Source organism: Phyllostomus hastatus, unplaced genomic scaffold (assembly GCF_019186645.2).
Source record: "Phyllostomus hastatus isolate PE091 unplaced genomic scaffold, TTU_PhHast_1.1 phas_contig_524, whole genome shotgun sequence".
Taxonomy (NCBI): domain Eukaryota; kingdom Metazoa; phylum Chordata; class Mammalia; order Chiroptera; family Phyllostomidae; genus Phyllostomus; species Phyllostomus hastatus.
This window is the reverse complement of record NW_025333900.1, coordinates 16,748,102-16,769,741: the sequence shown is the minus strand read 5'-3', so window position 1 is coordinate 16,769,741 and position 21,640 is coordinate 16,748,102. Positions and strand designations below refer to the sequence as shown.

The 21,640-nt window shown below is 40.1% G+C and overlaps 1 protein-coding gene across 1 annotated transcript in view; it reads left to right on the top strand.

Annotated features, from left to right (window-relative positions):
- The window catches only part of LRRC8C (leucine rich repeat containing 8 VRAC subunit C), an 85,523-nt gene that overhangs the window by 46,010 nt on the left and 17,873 nt on the right, over nucleotides 1-21,640 (top strand). The window contains exon 2 of the mRNA XM_045847101.1: nucleotides 2,563-2,704. Within this exon, the coding sequence (XP_045703057.1) occupies nucleotides 2,567-2,704 (138 nt within the window). The 5' untranslated portion in view covers nucleotides 2,563-2,566. The remainder of the gene's footprint in view (nucleotides 1-2,562; nucleotides 2,705-21,640) is intronic.

The following is a 21,640-nucleotide window of genomic DNA, read 5'->3' as shown; positions in this document are numbered from 1 at the left end:
CCTTTTCCTCCCAAATGAGGTTTTTTTTAATTGGAATATTTCTTTTTTTTTAAAGATTTTATTTATTTATTTTTAGAGAGGGGAGGGAGGGAGAGAGAGAGAGAGAGAGAGAGAAACAGAAACATCAATGTGCGGTTGCTGGGGGTTATGGCCTGCAACCCAGGAATGTACCCTGGCTGGGAATCGAACCTGGGACACTTTGCTTCCCAGCCCGCGCTCAATCCACTGAGCTATGCCAGCCAGGGCTTCCAAATGAGTTTTAATATCAGAAGTTTGAAAAGTTTATAGTTTAGAGATTCTATATTGCAGCTAACCAAGTCAGTTTGATATACTATCAAAAATTCATATGCACAATTAGATGAAATGGCTGTGAAGATACTTCCCTCTTTTCCAAACACATATCTGATTCACAAGTTTTAATCAAGACCACAACCCTCAACACACTGACTGCAGAAGCAGATATGAGGACCCAGTTACCTTCTATGAAGACAGGGCTTATTATTTTTAAATGGGCTATATTTTTTTAGGTTTCTGAGTTTTAATTTGTAATAGGGCAAATATTGATAGGTATAGCCCACATTAAAAAATGCCCTTTGAGGACCTCCTCTATTTTAGAGTGTAAAGAGTCCTGAGATCAAAAAGCTTGAGGACCACTGCTCTACATTGGTCCATTTTATTCCTAAGATTCTTCCCCACTTCAGAGAACAAGCCCGAGCCCTTCCAAGGTGGTCAGGCATTTATCATGAAAGACACAACAACCAGGTCTGTCACAGAAAGTAGACTAGAGCACAGGTACTGAACTTGGCACTGCAGCTGAGTGGTGTCACCCCAAATCTAATTTGGACAAGCATTGTTCCATGAAAGAGCATCTGAATTCACTCATTTAATTATTCAACAGACAGTTGTTTAAGGCCTCTTGTTTGACAGACATTGTAATGAGTGATGAGAATGTATAATAGAATAAGACAATAACTTCTGAAGCAGACTTGGAAATTAAGATGAGTTAGTGCCTATCTGTGACTGCTGCTAAAACAACTGTTACCAGAAAAAATTGGGGGCAGTGAGATTGTAATGATGCATTGAGAAGAAAAGGGGTCATGAGGTGTCAAAGAAAGTCAAACTTTGAACTAGTATGAAATTTTAATGACACTAAGTATACACATTTACTTAGCTTGTGTTGCTTGTCTATAACATGTTTTGAGAACACATGCACATAACATAGGTTCTGCCTTCAAGAAGTTTGCAGGCTAGTGGTAGTAACAGAATGGAGTTAAGAAAGTTGTGTGGTAAAAAACAGAAAATCATAGCAAATGCACAGATGCCAAGTAGATTGGTCCTTACTTCTTAAGAAAATGACCCATAAAGCAGCAAGACAGAATGGATACATCATAGTGGTTTTCCAAAGATAACCACCAGGAAATTCAGATCAGTCTTGGCTTTTCTTTGGCCTGTTCATTGTACAGCCTTTAATTCAGTATTAGGCAGAGAAGATCCAGGAAATAAGGCTTGGGAAAATAAGTACTCAATGTATCCTTTCCCCTGCTCTTAAATTAGACTCAATAACAATGACAAATGTAGTGCGCTAGATTATTAGATCCAAAGATGGCAAAAGGGAGAGAAGTTTTGTAGTCCTCTTTGGCCACTCTTACTCGTTGCCATAATTTAAGGAAGAATATTCCTTCTCACAGTAGCAGGATGAGTAAGTTCAGGTCCTGGATCATAATAAAGGGAGTGGGACTGAGCAGTCAAAATAAAAAGAATACAGACCAAGAAAAGGATGCAGTCGTTTCCCCTTTCCCCAGAGCCTCTGGTGCATGCACCCTATTCATTTATCTTCTGTCATTTAGATAGAGATGGGTGTTTTCACGACCAACTGGTTTCTCAGAAGAGATAAGGGGTAAGTTTGAGGCTCACAGGAAAATATGAGAAGTACAGGAAATGGAGAAAAGATATCAACTCAAAGGAACAGGGACCAAAGAAGGGAGATGCAAGACAAAATGAAGATCTCTCCAACCCTTCCCCCCTAACCATCAATGAAATCTTGCCTCTTAAAAGACAAGGACCATATGGCAAAACTGCTGGCCTTCTCCAAGGAGCAGGCAAAATACTTTACACATATCAGTAGATAGTTAACACAGTCCAATGCTGAGATTGCACTTAAAAAGTAGTTTAAAGCAGCAGCCCAAGAGAATAAGATAAATAGCAAAAATATCTCAAAGGCTGGATTCTCCCTTTTCTGGCATCCTCTTACTCTGTTTAAGGAAAGAGGGAATCCAGGAAATAATGGACTCAGAGACTGCCCTGGCTCTGGCCGTGGTCTCTCTGGTCCACGTGCAGTCTAAGGGAACCAGCTTAATGGACAATAGCAAAGGTACTTGTCTTTTCATGTGAGGCTCACTATTTGAGGCGATGGCTTCTAAAAACCCCAGGGCACAGTGATAGCACCTAGTCTGACCAAGACCAGTCTTCTGGAGGGTTGGAGTAGCATTTTGAACGTTGTTAACAGTGGAGTACGTGGTGCCTAAAGATCAGTAAATTCACTAGTAATCTCTCCTTTCTCAGAAACATGATTCCAGTGACAGAATTCCGGCAGTTCTCTGAGCAGCAGCCTGCCTTCCGGGTGCTGAAACCGTGGTGGGATGTGTTCACCGATTACCTTTCAGTGGCCATGCTGATGATCGGTGTGTTTGGATGTACTTTACAGGTAGGTGCCGAGTAGATGCATGTTGGATGGGGGCCAGAGCAAGGCAGCCACTGAAACCTCTTAAAACAGCTGGCTGTGTGATTTTTAACCAACTAAAATCTTGTGGATGCTGTTTAAAATCATGGCAGGAAGCCTGAAGCACTGATTTACTGAACTTCTCTAATAAAGTAAATTTGGTACTTGTAAGGCTTCATTGAGCTCAAACAGCAGTTGACTGGAGTCAGATAATATTTGACATCAGTAACACTGAAAGAAGTCCCTTATCTTTGAAAGTTGGCTTTATAATAAAATATAGCATGTGCATCCACAGCACCATTTATATTGCCAAAACAGAGCTTTTTTCTTTTCTTTACTTCTGACAACATTTTCTGGAAGGACATTTTAATGAGAAATAATTACTAATTTTATCCATTGTTTAGTTCTCAAAATGTAGCCCAATCAAATTGTATTCTATAGTGATGCTATATAGTTATATATTGAATCCAGATTAGTTTTACATACCTACGACATGTCAGGCACTGTACTTTGAGGACATACTGGGTTGGCCAAAAAGCCCGTTACACTTTTTCCATATGATGACTCTACTAGCACTTCGTTGTCTTTAACTTCATTCAAAACAATTTTGTTAGATTGTATTATGACAGCTGTTGAGTCAGAGTGCAATTTAAAAAATCTTACCAAAATTGATGGATTCTTGTGCAGCCATTTTAATGTTGAACATGGAAGAAAATATGCAATGTTTTTGGCATATTATGCTTTATTATTTCAAGAAAGGTAAAAAAGCAGATGAAACACAAAATGAGATTTGTGCAGTGTATGGAGAAGGTGCTGGGACTGATGGAATATGTCAAAAGTGTTTTGTAAAGTTTCTTGGTACTATGGACATTTTGGCCAAATAATTCTTCACTGCGGGGCTGTCTTATGCATGGGAAGATGTTTAGCAGCACCCCTGGCCTCTACCCACTAGATGCCAATAGTGGGAAATAGCCAACATTCTCAAAATATCCAAATCAATAAAGCTATTGGTGAAAATGAAAAATGTGTCTTCTGTTTTAGAGAAGAAAACTGTACAGATTTTTTGGCCAACCCAAACCATATACCTATAAGCCATTTATTTCTGGGGTAAAATGAAATAAACTGGCAATGAGAAAAGGCTGTGTATACTCTGATAGATGCATCCATAAGCAATAAAGTAGTGCAAAGGAGAGGTGTTTGGCTTGGAAACAAAAGAAAAGGGGAGAGGCTATATTAAAATTTGGAAAACTAGCTGAAGTTAGGGAGAGGGAGATGAAGGTGGGAGAAGGTGCCAGGAAGAGGAACGAAAGTTCTAAGTCATGGATGTGAGAAAGCACTTGGCATCCTTAGGAAACTCAGTGGGCCTGGCTCCCACAGCCGCCGTCAGTGGATCGCCCAAGGGGAACTGGCAACTGCCCTGTGTTAGGAATAACATTAAAGAGTGAACGAAGGAAAGGTGGGTGTGCCTCTGAAGACGTCTGAGAAGGGGCAGCTGTAAGGGGCTTTTCAGCTTCCACCTGAACAGGTGGAAACAGGAAAGGAGGAACTCAGAAGTCAAAGATGGCAGGCAGGAGACAAGTAACTCATGGACTAAGGAGAAAAAAGCAGCAGCTAGGTCTTTGGAAATCTTAGTTTCAGTAGTTAGAAAAGTGAATGGAAGTTGACATAAGGAAGTGGTGTACTTCTTTCCTTGTCGTTTTCACCCAGAAGTTCAAAGTGGTAGTTACAGAATAGTCATAGGGATGTAAAGTACAGCAGGGAATATAGTTGATAGTAGTGTAATAATAATATTATTTGATATGTGCGGTGCCAGGTGGGCACTTGAAATATCAGGAGAAACTTTATGAAGTATATGATTGTCTAACCACTACGCTGTATACCTGAAACTAATACAGAATAATGTTGAATATAAACTGTAATTGGAAAAAGAAAGGCTGTGGTGTAGATGTAACTTTCAAGTAAAATGACTGAGAGGAAGAGGAGTTTGGAAGAGAAATGTAGTTAGAAATGATGCAGAGTAAAAATAAAGGCCTTTTTAAAGTTGATTTTAATACTAGTTAATACATAGTGCATTATTCTGAACACATTACATATATATTTTAAGTAATTTCATCCGCATGACAATCCAAAGATGGACGTACTGTTATTATCCCCATTAACAGATGAGACAGCCAAGGTACAGAGAATTTAGGGCAACTTCTCAAGGTGGGTGGCAAAGCCCTTATTCAAAGCCAGGCAGTTCGGGCCCAAACTCCCTGTTCTTAATCCCTAACACCAGGATGCCTTTTATTTGTTGGCTGAAAAAATGTTGCCCTTCCCTGTTTCTCAAAAAAGGATGCAGTGAAAACTAGAGTTTGAAAAAGAGAAAGGGCATAAATTCATTCATAAATAAAACAGTTATTGAAGAACCTACTTTGTGCCAGGAACTCTTCTAGAAGCCAAGAATTACTTACTTCTACATAAGGAAAAAAATAAAAGACAAATGCCCCAAGTTTATGGAACTTAAATTCTATGGAAAAAACAAGCAGAATAAGGCAAATCAATTAGTAAATTACATGTTAGAAGGTAATAAGGACAGTGAAAAAGAAAATAAAACATACACAGATGGTAGGAGGTCCCAGCAGCTGAGATCAGGAGTTGCAGTTCTCAAGTGGGGTGACCTGAGAAGGCCTCATTGGAAAGATGACTTTGACCAAGGAATTGAAGGAGGTGCAGGAGCTGGCCGTGTAGATGTCTGGAGAGGAGTCTTCTAAGCAGAGGGAACAGCAAGAGCAAGGGACACATAGGCGAAGAATTCACAGGATCCTTTGACATTTACCTTTCTCAACTTTCTCTTTCTCTGGAGACCTGTTAAAGGTAGAATGTTACAGTGGTACTAGGCAACATTGCTTATGATGTAAATGGCTGCTTATTGGTCAATTGCATCTGGGCTGGGGAATGATAAATGCTGATAGGAAGCCATACCATAGGATTTCTGCGATTATGGTGACACTTGTAACTAGGCATGCCCTTTGACATATGGGAGACGTATCTGTTGAGTTACAGGACTGGTGGGCTTCTTTGGAACCTCAGGCTTTTAGGCCACACTAAATCTAGAATCTGCTTACAGTGGGTCTCTTTTCCCGGCACCTGAGGTGATCCGGGGAGGAGAGGCTCAGGGACAGCCTAGCCCCAGGCAGCGGTGTGGACCACTACTTAGTCGTGAAGATCCCCCCAAAGAGGAAGCCTGATGCTGCCTTGCTGGCAAGCTATGATTCTAATCCTGTATCCTTCTAAGTGATTCTGGTGCCAAGTGAGATTTATGGTTATCTTGTAAGTCTGAATATGGAGATGAACTAGAAAGGCCCTGGTGATGTTACAGACCTAAAGCAGGGACATCCCTGGCATGCATCAGAATATGAAGACCACCTGGTTCAGAAAATTTATGCAGTGGACCATTTTATTCAACAGACATCTCTGAGCACCAGCTGTACCTTGGGCAGCATGTGGGGCTCTAGACACTGAAAGAGAGACACAGCACAGCCCGGGCCATCATCAGGTTGCTAATAGTCTGAAGACCATAGAAATACAGAAGCAATGTCATTCAGTGTATAAGTGACTTAAGAACATTAAACATGTTGTTATCATCTTGGCTATTGGAAGTTAGGGATTTGAGGAGGTAAAAATTTGAGGAGGCGAGTCTCAAAGAATGAGTATGTAAAACTTTAAAAAATACTTTTTAAAGAGGAATGGATGGGAAAAATCAGTGTAAACAGGAGCAGTAGTATGATCATGTCACAAAGCCCTCATTGATTAGCACAGATGGCAGTTCAGGGGGCATTTCCTCACACAGAACTGTCTTATCCAGAATGCACTTCCATTGAGTGACACCCGTCAGGAACCTGTGCTGGAGTTAGAATCTTTTATGGGCTTTAGCTCCCGGAACAGACCTGTGGAAGTATATATTTTAGTCCCATTTTTCAGAAGAGAGTTCTGAAGAATAATAGATTCAGTTTGTTCCAAAGCCGAGAGGGATGCAGCAAAGGTTCAGATCGCAGGATGGTTTGGTGGCAGGCCCTGTGCACGCTGCTGTGGAATATTGTGGAACTGTTACCACTGCACAGATTGTGTGGCCAAATGTTGGCTTGTAAAACAAGATTTTAAATATGAAAACAAATACCAATGACTAAAAGGGAAAAAATAGAAAGTTATAAAAAGTGAATTTACTGATTTACAGTTTAGATTTTTTTAAAGACAATTCACCTGCTACAAAAAGAATAACTTTCAATCTATAGTAAACATTAAAGCAACAGGAAATAAAAATATGGTGTAAATTACAAAGAGGAGTAAAATCACCCAGTATCCATATAACAAATTAATATTCCCTAAGGAAGATGTTCTTATTTTAGCCCTACTATGATAATCCTTTGAAATTGACTTAATGACTGACAACTTCACAAATACGTTCTCTGTGAAACTCGGATTCCTGTCACATTTCCAAGGTGATATTACAGTGGTTAATATGTGTTTTTGTGACTTGATTTTCCCTTTGTAAGATGAAAATGCCATCATTATTTCTCATCTTATTTGCAAAACAAGTTAACTCTTAGGATTCAAAAACAGGACAAATTGAAATCTAAGGTACAATGAGAAGAGCACATATTGGTGATAAAATAGTAGTCCACTAGCTTTTTGACAGTTTTCTAAATTACTTCTCCCAATGGCAAATAATAGTTGATTATCTATTTACTCCTAAAAGATTGTGTTCACAAAGGTTTAACACTACCATAAAGGTTTAACGTTGAAAATACTGGGGGAAGAGGAAGTTATTATTTGTCAACAGTGTTGGTTCTTTCTTGCCCTGATGTGAAAGGATTAGAATCAACGCTCTTGTCTAACTCATCTGACAAATATTTGTTCATTTCTGAGCAAGTAGTTACTCTCAAGTTTCCATGGAAAAAGAGCATATACTATAAAGAGCATTGCTTAAATTATATCAGCCCACATAAGAAACAAATATAAACTTATCTAAAAGCAGGAGAGTATATGTAGTATCTTATTCCTGTGCAGTCATTCACCTGTAAGGACCAGTAGTGTAAACACCCAGCTTTGCTATAAACAGCACTATTCAAAAACTCAACACACTTAGCGAGATAGACCAAATCCTGAAAGGTCAGCATGTTGCTTCCTGGAAAAACAAGATTGCTTTTGATCTCTGCTCAGGGACTCCAGGTTATCTTATTATGACCAATTCCAAAACAACCCACAGGCAGGCCGTTACCAAATATAGAGCTAGCTGTTCCAAACCAGAAACAGGAACTGGAAGATGCAAGCCCCCTGGAAGCCCTAGGGGATCGCTCTGCGACTGTTACACAGGAAAAACATTTCCTGCTTTCTGAAATGAGTGTGTGTAGAGTGGGGGTAGGGCAGCCAAGAGAATGATTTCAGTGGCTTGAAACCACGTACAGGTACTCATTGCAGACTTTGCCCAGTCGCCAGAAGCAAACTGGCCATCAGGGTCACACTGGGACATCTGACCTTGTTGGTCGGAGTTGATCCCCACTTTGATTTTTGGTACATAATGAAGTTAACTTCTGCTTTTCTGACTTAGAACCATCAGTGTCAACTCCATGGCCAACGACCTTCAGGAGAAATTGTCACAGATAGTTCACTGGAAAATATAGTTGGTGAATTATAGAGACCCCAAAGAGACTTCAGAAGAGTTCACTTTGATAATGTGCCCTGAATTCTTGCTATCTCTCTGCCCCCACCTCATCTGCCCAATACTGTCTGGATTTCTTGTAGATCATTTTCTTTTGCAAAATATGAATTTGGAGATTGACGCTCAGAAATTCTTAGATTAGCCAGTTCTTTAAGGTGAAACTCAGAGTACTAATGAAAAGCTGATAGCACTAATCAGTAGGCATAAAATGACGACCTCATCTCTGTTTTATTGTGTAGTGTCTATGTACTCACATGTCACCCACCATTCTACTTGGGCCTTTGGAGAATATAAAACAAAAGTCATTTGATGTCTTTTAGAAAACAGCCTTTCTCACCTCTGTAGGAATAGTTGTAGATGTTATAAGAGAAAAACATTATTTGGAAATCTCTTATATGTAGTAACAAAAAATATGCTTAAGTTAGGACTGTCTTGTTATGGTGGTTTAGTCAAACTGATACTTTTGATCTTCCCTAGAACTTTGCTTCTTGTCATCCATCACCTTGACAATTTAATGTGCAGTGAATTCCTGGCCGCAAGAATAATATATGAGTGCCTTTCACCTCACCCTCTTGGGTTTAACACAGGGCATGAATCTAAATGCTTTTCTTAGATCATCTGATGCCAGTCAGTGAATGAGGAGCATTTTCTTTGATCTCACTATTATGCATGGTTCTGATCATGTTGCCTATTGATCATTTAATAATACATCTTTCCCCTCAACAAAGCACTGGTAGAATACTAGGTTTTTTCTATGAGAAACAAATGAAATTTACTTTATATTATATTTGGTCTCTGCTGTTGATCCTGGGTGGCAAATCACCAAAACCTGCGTTGAAAGAGCTCTGTTAAGCAGGTTTGCTATGGTACGGAGGAGATGATCACGTATTTCTAATTAGAGCCCTGGACTTGGAGGTCCTCTGCAGTCCCCTAACCCTGTCAGGCACACAGATTCACCCCTCCTCCCCACCCTCACTCGGTTCCTGTCACAGTGCTTTCTTCCCCATTTCACTGAGAACACTGACAACATTTGGATCCTCGCAGCCACCACACAGAGGGCTCTGTGGTAAGGTTTGGGCTAACACTGGGACAACATTTTAATTGCAAAGCTGGGAAGTTTCTAGATTATATCTGGAATCTTCTCTTTAACCAAAAGAATGCTGTTCCTTCTTCCCCTACACTACTGTTTTCCGTTATAAATGCCTGCAGATTTAATGTTTATAATTCTATTGTTTTGGAATACCTAGCCTTTGTATTTAAAAAAATACAATTAATTCAGGACTGTTGTTTTGCATCCACTTTTAAAAATATGAAATAAAACACTCCCAGTGAGAAAGATACATACCAACTAAAAGATGTAACAAAAATAAGATACAATCAAAATTAGCAACAAAAAAATGTTAAGTATCTAAAAATTAAGCTAACCAAGAATACACAAGAACTTCATAGAAAACTTATTAAATGTCTAGTAAATTATATATATAAGATAATTTGAATAAATGGAAAGGTATTGTATGTCCTTGGATGGCACAGACAATAATGCAAAGATGTCCAGACCCCACAAATTAAATTATGAATTTAAAGCAATATTTATAAAATTGTAATTTGATTTTTTGAGGAAACTTATATCAAAATTTATATGAAGAGTACCATTTACGGTGATGGAGTAGAAGGGCGCAAGTGGATGGATAGAAGAAAGAGAGAGCGAGCAAGACGGAAAGGAGGGAGGGAGAGAAGGGAGGGAGGGAGGGAGGAAGGAAGGAAGGAAGGAAGGAGAAAGGAGACAAAGAAAAGGGGAAGAGAGGGAGAAGGGGAGGAAGGGGCTTTGCAGGAGCTGACATGATATTCTGCATTGAGTAACGTGGATAATTCAACCCTTCACCCTTGCGGCCCCCCCTCACCTGCCTCACCCCTCCACACAAATCCCAGTAACTATGTAAACTAAATTCTCAGATTTCATTTATAGACTCTGAGTCAGGTATTCCATCTAAATCCCATCCTTTTCTTCATCTGTAAACTTCTAAATCTCTATGCAGATATTTCTTTTGTATTTCATAAGCAGGAAATTTAACTCTAAATTTCATAAGTGTGGAAAATCATTAGCTATAAGATTTTTCAACCTTCTGTTTCAAAAACAAAAATGTATAAACTCCACTAAGGCCAAGCCTCATCAGGAGGGCTTACTCCCATATTCCTGGAACCAAGAACAGTAGCGGGCACATGTAGGTGCCTGCCAGAGTTTGTTCTGCAAAATGAAGGGGGTAAGTGAGGAGGAAGTGTAGGTGAGACATTTTTGCCATGTGCTAATGTACAGTGACCACCTAATGGCCTTGGAAGGGGGCCAAGGCCTTTGAATTACAGAGATATTATGTTCATGTTTGAGTATTTTACACCATAAATTGAGACATTGTGAACAGTGGAAGAAAGACCACAGACCCTTATATGAGGCCTGGGTGAAGGTATTGTTAGACTCAAGTTAAGAAGATTGAAGGGAACAGGAGCAGACAGCAGATAGCTGCAGGGCTGTAACTGGACATCCCCTTTCAGAGACTGAGTGGCCTGGTGGAAGGGAGGCTACAAGGAGAATTCATGTGTCATGAGACCAATGTGATAGATAGTTCTGGGCAGTGGATTAGGCTGTGATTAAAATGACAAGACCTTGCCAAAAAATAAAATGAACCAATGCATTTAAAATACAATGTCAGATATAAGTGCTTTAAGGGGGGGAAAAAACCAAAAAACACAGTGTAAGGGCAGAGTGACAGAAGTCTTACTTAAAATAGAGTAGTCAAGGAAGTTTTCTCTGCAAAGGTGACACTTGAGGAGAACTAAAGCAACTGAGCTAGGGAGGTCTGTGGGTGTCTGGAGGGAGAATATTCCAGGCAAAGTCCACAGAAGAGGCCAGTGCGGCAGGCGTAGAAGGAGCATGGTGGAGACTGGCCCCTTTCGGCTTTTTCTTACTTGGATCCACTTTGTAGGGTTTGACATCGTCGTTGACATGAATTGAGCATCACTGCTAATGCCTCGGAGCACTCGTGCTTCCCCAAACATGTGGTGTCTTAGATTTAAGCTTCCAACTTCAAATACCACTTGCCAGAGTTAGGACAAAGAATTTAATACTACAATGTTTACAACCTGGGACCAACAATGAGCATCACCTCACTGTTGACACTTAATCGGCCAAAGTGTAGCAGAAAATGTTAGGAGCACATATCGCAGGTGCTACAAGACTTAAAGCTGCTAATGGCAGGATTTGTGTCTGGTTTATCTTTGCACCTGTTTGCTTGTCTCAGGCCTAACATGCACCCGAGAAACAAATGTGTTGAGTGAATGCATTAATGTGCTCCAGCATCTCTAAGAATTCACTGTATTAATAAAAATAACTATACAAACGCAATTTACAAATTACCTCATACACCAATGAAATAAAACTTTGGGATAATTAATGAGGGGATAATAAAAATCAGACTTCCTGGAAAAAAGTATAAAAAGCAGCCAGTAACAAATGACTTTTCTTTAGTATTATCAGAGATTAACTGTGGCCTTCTGCAGATCATCATCCTTAGAATAATTAGCATAAATCCAGTGCCAAAGAAATGAGAGAAGGCCTCATGTTTGTGCAGTAAACTTGGGGGGAAGTCCTTTGAGGATGTACTGCAAGGGTACGCTCTGAAGAAACCAACAAATCCTGATTTCTAATGCTTATGCAACCTCATATGTTGGAAAACTACAGCTAAAATCTGGGTAGAAAAAGAAATCATGCTGTTTGGCCAAGAAACTTAAGAAGCTGCAGAAATTCAGGCACTTCATAGGCCCAGTCACAGAGTTTTCTCAGTGAGACCAATGGAGTCTACAGGGTGGGGCAGAAGTAGGTTTACAGTTGTATGTCAAAGTTTTTTTTTTTTTAAAGATTTTATTTATTTATTTTTAGAGAGGGAAGGAGGGAGATAGAGAGAGGGAGGGAGGGAGAGAGAAACATCAATGTGCGGTTGCTGGGGGTTCTGGCCTACAACCCAGGCATGTACCCTGACTGGGAATCGAACCTGCAACACTTTGGTTCCCAGCCCGTGCTCAATCCACTGAGCTATGCCAGCCAGGGCTCAAAGTTTATTTTTGTATTATTACTTAATTATTGTACTATTTTCCATGCAAACACTGTAAACATGCTTTTGCCCCACCCTGTATTTTACAGAACCTAGAATTTTTGTTTTATCCAAATGTGGTTCTTTTATAATAGAATTTTAGTTGACTGTCATGGTGAAAAGTAGGTTTTCCTTATCTGATGACAGCTATTCATACGGTTGTGGTGTGGACAAGGGTATTGCCAGGATCCTAAAGTTAATAATTATGAGTGGTGGTGAAGTTATATAACAGTATTAGTACCTGATGTTATTCCCTGAATGGAACTTCATGAGCTGCCCTGAGAGCCTGAAAACCTCCATGTTGTTTTGTGGGAAAATGGTGCCTTCATTCTAAACAACCATTTTCAAGTGAATTACTGAGGACTTGCTTATGTTTACGAGCACCCCGTGCTGTGTGATTTGTTCTGGATCATAAAAAAGGAAATAGTTTCAAAAGATTTCATAAATCAAGAGTCATTTATATTATTCTAAGGGATACAGTATATTAACTAATATACTGAAGTCTTTTGAAGGTTTTTAAAAATTTTATTGATTATGCTGTTATAGTTGTCCCATTTTTCCCATTTGCTACCCTCCATTCAGCACCCCCCCACTCACTCAGGCAGTCCCCACACCATTGTTCCTGTCAGGAGCTCATGTAGACATAAGTTCTTCGCCTACTCCATGTCCTGTACTGTACTTTACATCCCCATGGCTGTGCTGTAACTACCTGTTTGTACTTCTTCATGCTCTTACCTCTTCTCCCATTCCCACCTAGAAACCCCCTCCCATCTGGAAACCATCAAAATGCTGTACATATCTATGATTTTGTCCCTGTTTTTCTAGTTTGCTTAGTTTGGTTTTTAGATACAAATGTTGATAGGTATGTATTTATTGCCAGTTCATTGTTCATAGTTTTGGTCATCTTCTTCTTAAAGAAATCCCATTAATGTTTCATATAATAATGGTTTGGTGATGATGAATTCCTTTAGTTTTTTCCTGTCTGGGAAGCTCTTTATCTGCCCTTCAATTCTAAATGATAGCTTTGCTGAGTAGAGCAATCTTGGCTGTAGGTCCCTGCTTTCCATGACTTTGAATATTTCTTGCCAATCCATTCTACCGTGAAGAATTTCTCTTGAGAAATCGGCTGACAGTCTTATGGAAATTCCCCTGTAAGAACTAACTGCTCTTATCTTACTGCTTTTAAGATTCTCTCTTTATCTTTAACCTTTGGCATTTTAATTATGATGTGTCTTGGAGTGGGCCTCTTTGCACCATCTTGTTTGGGACTCTTTGTGCTTCCTGGACTTGCATATCTATTTCCTTCACCAAATAAGGAAGTTTTCTTTCATTATTTTTCAAATAATTTCCAATTTCTTGCCCTTTCTCTTCTTCTGGCACCCTTGTGATATAAATATTGTAACACTTGCAGAGACACCTTACACTATCCTCTCTGTTTTTTTAATTCTTTTTTCTTCTTGTTCTGATTGTTTTTTGCTTCCTTATGTTCCAAATCATTGATTTGATTCTTGGCTTCCTCCACTCTACTGTTATTTCCCTGTAAATTGTTCTTTATTTCAATTAATGTATCCTTCATTTCTGACTGGATCTGTTTTATGCTGTTGAAGTCCTCACTAAGTTCCCTGAGCATCCTTATAACCAGTGTTTTGAATTCTGCACCTGATAGATTGCTCATTTTGTTTAGTTCTTTTTCTAGAGTTTTGATCTGTTCTTTCAGTTGGCCACATTTCTTTGTCTCCTCATTTTGGTAGCCTCCCTGTGTTTGTTTCTATGTATTTTGTAGAGCTGCTTTGACTCCATGTCCTGGTAGTGTGGCCTAATGTAGTAGGTGTCTTATAGGGTACAGTGGCACAGCTTTCCCTATCACTAAAGCTGGGTACTCAAGGTGTGCCCTTTGTGTGGGCTGGGTATACCCTCCTCTTTAGTTAAGCCTAGATTGTTGTTGGCAAGTTAATGGGAGGCATTTACCCAGGACAGGCAGCTGCAAGGACTGGCTGTGACTGCTGACCACCAACCTCCACTGTCCATGGAGGGTCAGCTATTCAGGGGCAGGGTAGTGGTGCTTCAACATATTCTGTAGCTGTCCATTGGTTTGCAAGCTCTGGGGTTTCCCAGGTGGTGGGCCAAAGTCATTCCCCACCTGAGTTCTGTACAGGGCCATTCTACATGAGCTATAAAGCAATCTGGAGGTGGCTGCTACTTCTGCTGGGCTTGAAGCTTCCCAGGTGAAGCCAAGCTGTGAACCTAGGCTGCCTTCTGAGAGTGCCATACCTGCAGCCACTTTCAAGAAGTTTAGGGCTGGGAGCTCACTGAGGCTGCGGTTGATTATTTGAGAGAATTTAGGAAGTTGTGAAGCATGAGCCAAGACCAGCCATTCATGTGTAAAAGCCACTGTTAACTGCCTGGGTGGGCCTATAAGTTGGGTGGGATAAAGCCTCAGGGCATCTCCAAGGCAGAGCAAACAGTGATAGCCAGGTTGATAGAGTCTCAGGTATGGCATCGGCCTGCCTGCTCTGTGGCCCTGTGAAAGACAAGTTCAGAAAAGAAACAGTAGCCTCTGCCTACCTGTCTGGGAGAATGCTATTCCCTAGTTCTTGCCTTGATGCCAGACACTTCAGTTCCTCCCTGTGTGCCACTGATGCCTTTTAAGCTGTTACCCTGGTGCTGGAGCTCAGAAGTCCATGTGTGGGTTCTTTAAGAGGAACTGCTTGGGACTCTAGAAGTTTCTTCCAGTGACTCAATCCCTGCTGGTTTTTGAAGCCAGAAGGTATGGGGACTTATCTTCCTGGTCCTGGAACCCTGGGCTGGGTGGCTTGGTGTTGGCCTGGGACGCCTCACTCCCAAGGTATCCCTCCCAAATTTTTATGTACCACATGTAGATGTAAGGCCAGCTTGTTCCACTCCTCCACCAGTCAGGTTGAATGTGGTTTCTTTAATTCCATAGTTGTTAGACTTCTATTCAAGTCAGTTTGAGTGATGGTGGCTTTATAGTTTAGTCGTAATTTTGATGTGGTTTTTTGAGGAGGCAAGCTGTGTTTACCTACACCTTCATCTTTACCTAAAGTCAAGTAGTTCTTGAGTAATGTTGATATTTCATGACACTGGTTCATTCTGATCCATGAAGGTTGTAGGCCTTTGCTAGTTAAATCTCTTTAAAAATGCAAAAATAACAGTTTCAAAATTGGAAGAGAATTTAGAGGCGATTATGTGTAAGTTCCCATTCAATGTAAAAATCTGTTTTATACCATTCTTGACAGATTAATATCTAGCTTCTGTTTTTATGTATCTAGGTTAGAAATGCTCTCCTTTATGGCAAATAAATCAGTGCATATTTATGGAGTTTGACTAGGTTCCCAGCACTGTGTTAAGTAACATGGGGAATACAGAACAACTTAAGATCTCATCTATGCTCCAAAGAAGCTTAAGAAATGGTTGAGGAGGCCCTGGCTAGGTAGCTCAGTTGGAGAGAGAATTATCCCCATATAGCAAGGTTGAGTTCAATCCCTGGTCAGGGCACATAGAACAATCAACCAATGAATGCGTAAATAAGCAGAACAACAAATCCATGTTCCTCTCTTTCTAAAGTTGATTTAAAAAAAAGAAGAAATAGTCCCCTGGCTGGCGTAGCTCAGTAGATTGAGCACGGCTGTGAACCAAAGCATCACAGGTTCAATTCCCAGTCAAGGTAGATGCCTGGGTTGCAGGCCATGGCTCCCAGCAACCACACATTGATGTTTCTCTCTCTCTCTCTCTCTCTCTCTCTCCCTCCCTCCCTCCCTTCCCTCTCTAAAAATGAATAAATAAAATCTTTTAAAAAGAAAAGAAATAAGCCCTGGCTGGCGTAGCTCAGTGGATTGAGCACGGGCTGGGAACCAAAGTGTCCCAGGTTCGATTCCCAGCCAGGGTACATTCCTGGGTTGCAGGCCATAACCCCCAGCAACTGCACATTGATGTTTCTCTCTCTCTCTCTCTCTCTCTCTCTCTCTTCCCCTTTTCTCTCCCTAAAAATAAATAAATAAAAATAAAAATCTTAAAAAAGAAAAGAAAAGAAATAATTGAAGAGACAAAACGACACATTCATTCATTGTACTAATTATGCTTTTTTTTAAAAGATTTTATTTGTTTGTTTGTTTGACAGTGGAAAAGGGAAGGAGAGAGGGGCAGAAACATCAGTGTGTGGTTGCCTCTCATGCACCCCCACCCCCACCGGGGACCTGGCCTGCAACCCAGGCATGTGCCCTGACTGGAAATCAAACTGGTGACCCTTTGGTTTACAGGCCAGCACTCAGTCCACTGAGCCACACCAGTTAGGGCTCATTGTACCAATTATTCTGTGTGCTGTATTCTAGGCACTAGGCTGAGTTCTGACAACACAAAATTTGCTCTCAGCCCTGAAGACAAACTGTTGCAAAGATAGGCATTCGTATCTATCCTTCTAAGACATGAGATAATTGCTGCAGAGTGTGTGTGTTTGTGATTGGGGGTTCACATTGTAATGACATATTGCAATGGCTGCAAAGGTAGAAGAACAGCAAAGTCTACTTGGGGAATTCAAATTTCTCAATATTCTGTGTAGGGTGATTTAAGTTGTATTCCTGAAAAAAAAAAAAGTATATGTTGTGTTACAAAGAATAAGACTTGAGAGGAAAAGTAAAATTTAGTAAACTTGGAAGTTTCTAGCAAATAACACACTTCTTTGATGTAACACACTTCCTTTCCTTTTTTTTTTTAAGATTTTATTTATTTATTTCTAGGGAGGGAAAGGAGGGAGAGAGAGAGAGAGAAAGAGAGAGAGAGAAACATCAATGTGCGGTTGCTGAGGGTTATGGCCTGCAACCCAGGAATGTACCCTAGCTGGGAATCGAACCTGGGACACTTTGGTTCCCAGCCCGCGCTCAATCCACTGAGCTACGCCAGCCAGGGCTACATACTTCCTCTTTCTAAGAATAAAGGAATAAAGGCTGTTAAATGTACACGGTGACTTTTTATCATGTAATAGCAAATTCAAATATTAGTTTTCCTGAGAAGTACACTATGCTAACTGGCAATGTTAGGGTCAGCTCTTTTACAAATTGAGCTGACGTCTCCCTATGCAAGGTATCCTCGTACAAGTCCTTCAGAGCTGGTGAGGGTCTTTGCATTGATACCTAAAGCTAAGGGTATGTAGCCTTCAGTTCAAACATGTTAGCTTATGTTTTGGGGCGTGGATATTAACTGTTAAAATGTAGGTGTTAGATATTAGACTCAGAAAGTGCTTCATGCATGATCAGGAAATTGATAGGAATATTGCCTTCTGGATTACTTTGTGCATGGCTGTGTTGATCAGTCGCTTAATTTGATATTTTAGAAATTCTGCACTACCAAGAGCAAGTCTCGTGTCTAACAGACAGGTTGTCCACTACGTCATCATTTTACCTTGTAAGAGACCACATATGCTCAATGGAAATACAAAAACCTGGTTTGATTTTTATAATTTCAGCTGGCCAAATAAATTTAAAGGGCAAAGTTAAATCTTTCTCCAAAACTTCATACAGAAAACATGGACTCTCTCATATGGTTTTAGGTAAAACACATAAAATTTTCTTGAGCTTCAGTTTTATCAAATGAGCAGGATAGTCTGGACCAATGTGGCTCAGCTGGTTGGACATCATCCCAAAAAGTGAGAGGTCACCAGTTCGATTCCCCATCAGAGGACACACCTGGGTTGCAGGTTCAGTCCCCAGTTGGGGCACATATGAGAGGCAACCATTTGGTGTTTCTCTCTCACATCAGTGTTTCTCTCCCTCTCTTTCTCCCTGCCTCTAAAAATGAGTAAGTAAAATCTTTTAAAAATGGAGCAGGATAAATACCTTTCTGTTTCACAGACTTACTGTAAAAAACATGTAACAAAATATTATTCTTAGTCTCTTTAACTACATAGACTTCAAATGCCTTGTCTTCATGTGGGGCATTTCCATCATTGTTGTAAGTGTGATTAGTTGCATCCCTGGCAAACAGACCGAGAGGTCTAAGATCAGAGACCACGTGCCCCAATCCTTCCCTCCCATAGCTACCTGCTTCCCTCTCCCAGAAGAATCTGAAGGAGCTTTATAAACAGAGGTCAATACCAGACAAAAGAACATTTAATGACATCTAAGCTTAGGCCCCAAACTTCACTATTAATCTTTTGGTGAGCTCAGCCAGACCTCAGGGAAGTCACAAGACTTCCTCTCTTAAGCGCTGACGGCCTATGAGACCTGGACCAGAAGAAGGTACAAGGACAGCTCAGGAAGCTTCCTTATCCTTTTTCCCTACACTTTAATCTCTGCATGCTGAGAGCGAGAAAAGAGGAACTCAGGAAAAGATGAGTCAGAGGGAAGAGGGAAAAGGGAAGGGAGAAGGAGGGAAGAGATTGATTATTGATTATCCTTGAAGCCAAGAGGAAAGCTTGTCTGAGCTGTTCTTGTAGGGTCTGATCCACTTCTAAGAGACAGGCAGTTTCAAACCCATCACATCACACCAGCTTCAAGGAAGAAGAGAGACTTCACAGGGATGACTCCCAAGAGTAGCTCTGAAGAGTGTAACGGAGAGCCCCACTCACTACATTCAAAACCACAACCTCTCATGAGCACAAAGGTTCAATACTTTCCCTTTGACATTGCCTTCTCTACCAGCCCTCTTTCTCCTAGAAACGAGGAATGAAGAATAGTGCTGAGTTCTAACCAGAGATCATCTAGATGAGCCAGAAAAAAGGAGAAAATTGATAACTGAAATTCACTTTATACGATAAAGGTCTATCTGCCTGGAATGTTTGGAACCTTTCTTATCCGAATTAATGATATGTCAAGAGTCCACAAAGCATGTGGCTGAAAAACTAAATTGTCCTAGCATCCAACACATGTAAGTGACTAAGAATTGCTACCACTCTTGTCTTAGCTACAAACATTTCATGGTGTCCCAACAAGGTACAGCTTTCTCTCATAAGTGATGCCATCTCTTCCTCCACATAGACTGGACCACGGCCTGGCAGTTGGTATCATTTATTGATGAGCACTGTAGCAAATCATTCTTTGGTCATTATAGTAAATTTCATTATAGTAAATTTCTAAAATAAATGATCATTTTTTAAACATCTTTTTAGTACAGTTATTTTTGTTTGTTTATTTGGATTCTTCCTATATTTAGAATTCTCTAACTTTGGGCTATTTGTACATTGTGTGTGGATACTCCAGAGGATTTGTTTCTCTTTGAACTCTCCCAAAGATTTTTTTCATCTTCATCTCTCTGTGAACTTCAGGGTATCCAGACACTAGTTAGTCGAGAACAGAACTAAGAGTTCAGTTCCTGAGGATTGCTTCAGAAAGAGCTTTCTCTTCATTATTTCAAGAGCATAATGATAAATATTTCAAAATTTTCAAACAACAAGCAAATTGCCTCTTGTATGAATCATAAATTGTATCTTCCTCATGATTATCTGTAGTTCTTTTATGTCCGCTGAATTTTCTCACTTGGTTTTGACTTTCAAATGTATGCTTTGCACTTAAATCTCACAATACCATGGGTCAAATAATTCATTACTTCACTTGGCTAATGAAAAAATGTTATGAAGCAAAATGGAAAGTTTTGAATCTCATTCACTACCTCATTTTTGAAATTTTTTTTAATCCCTTTTGTATCTTGGAACAGCTTTCCTCAAAAGAAGAAAGCAAACACAGCTAACATGCGGCTAAGATACAGGACATGAAAGCATCCCTGATGGCTGAAAGGTCTCGAGCTCATCGGGGTTTAAAAAAACACACACATTCATGCTATATATGAGTGATTGTACCCATGGAAAAGCCAGTGTGTCTGTATTTACAGTGATAGTACAGTGGAATTGCCTTTATTAAAACATCAAAATGTAGACATAATCCTAATGTAGATTTCATGGTCTCTTTTTTACTCAGGAATAAATGGATACTGCCTCCCAAGTCTGGCACCCTTTGTGTATCTTAAATGAGTCAGCACTTAGCTCTGGCTTTAGGAATCTCCAGGCTGACATCATTTGGCAATTTGGAGGATGCGTGAAGTGAATTGTTTCATCTCAGAGGAAGGTAGCTAGAAGCCAAATATTCCAGATGTTCACTGGCATCCAATTTTATAAATATGTGCACTTGGTATTTTGCTTTGTTTTCCTTTGGGGCGGGGGGCACAGTATTTATTTATTTATTCTATACCTACTTCGCACCAGGCAATGTGAAGAAGGATGGAGCCTAGCTTTAAGGAGCTCACTGGTAGAAGGTAAAATGATAAGTAAATAGACAATTACACTATGTTTTCTTAGGTACTGTGATGGAGGGAGAATCAGGATGTGAAAAACTGCTCCAGTTCTGTTTAACTATATATTCTTGTTCTATATAGTTATGACTCAGGAAATTATGGTCTAAGTTTTTCAGTGTTAATTCTTCTACCAGACTAATGGCATTTAATTTTCCTCAAGAATAGAAACTTCTGATCTTGAGAAGATTTACTTGATGTCTGGTTTTTAATCATGTGCAGATGAACCCTATAGCAACTGTACTGCTACTGTACCCTTACCAGGGAGAGAATGTATAACTTCAGAAATTCAAGTTTTAATCAGCTCATCCCTTAGATATTTCTCTAAGGTCAATCAATTCCATGCCTCAGAGGTGCCAGGGTATGATTTTTTTCTTCTCCTTCTTCCGTTGCTATTGGGGAAATGTTCAACCAATAAAGCCAGACTGTACACAGCCATTGGGCTTATTAGTAAACACTTTCAAAATTGCAAATTGCCTTAGACTGGTTTTCTCTTTCTAGATCACTTCACTATCTGGGTCTAAACTTCATCCATACATAGTGTGTTACTTCCTGTCCATCATATACATTTTATTTTTTAATAATATTTTATTGATTATGCTATTATAGTTGTCCCAATATTTCTCCCTTTGCCTCCTTTCACCCAGCATCCCACACTCCCTCAGGCAATCTATATCCCACTGTGCTTGTCTGTGGGTCATTTGTATCAGTTCTTCGGCTTCACCATTTCCAGTGCTGTCCTTTCACCCCCGTGGCTATTCTATGACTACCAGTTAGCACTTC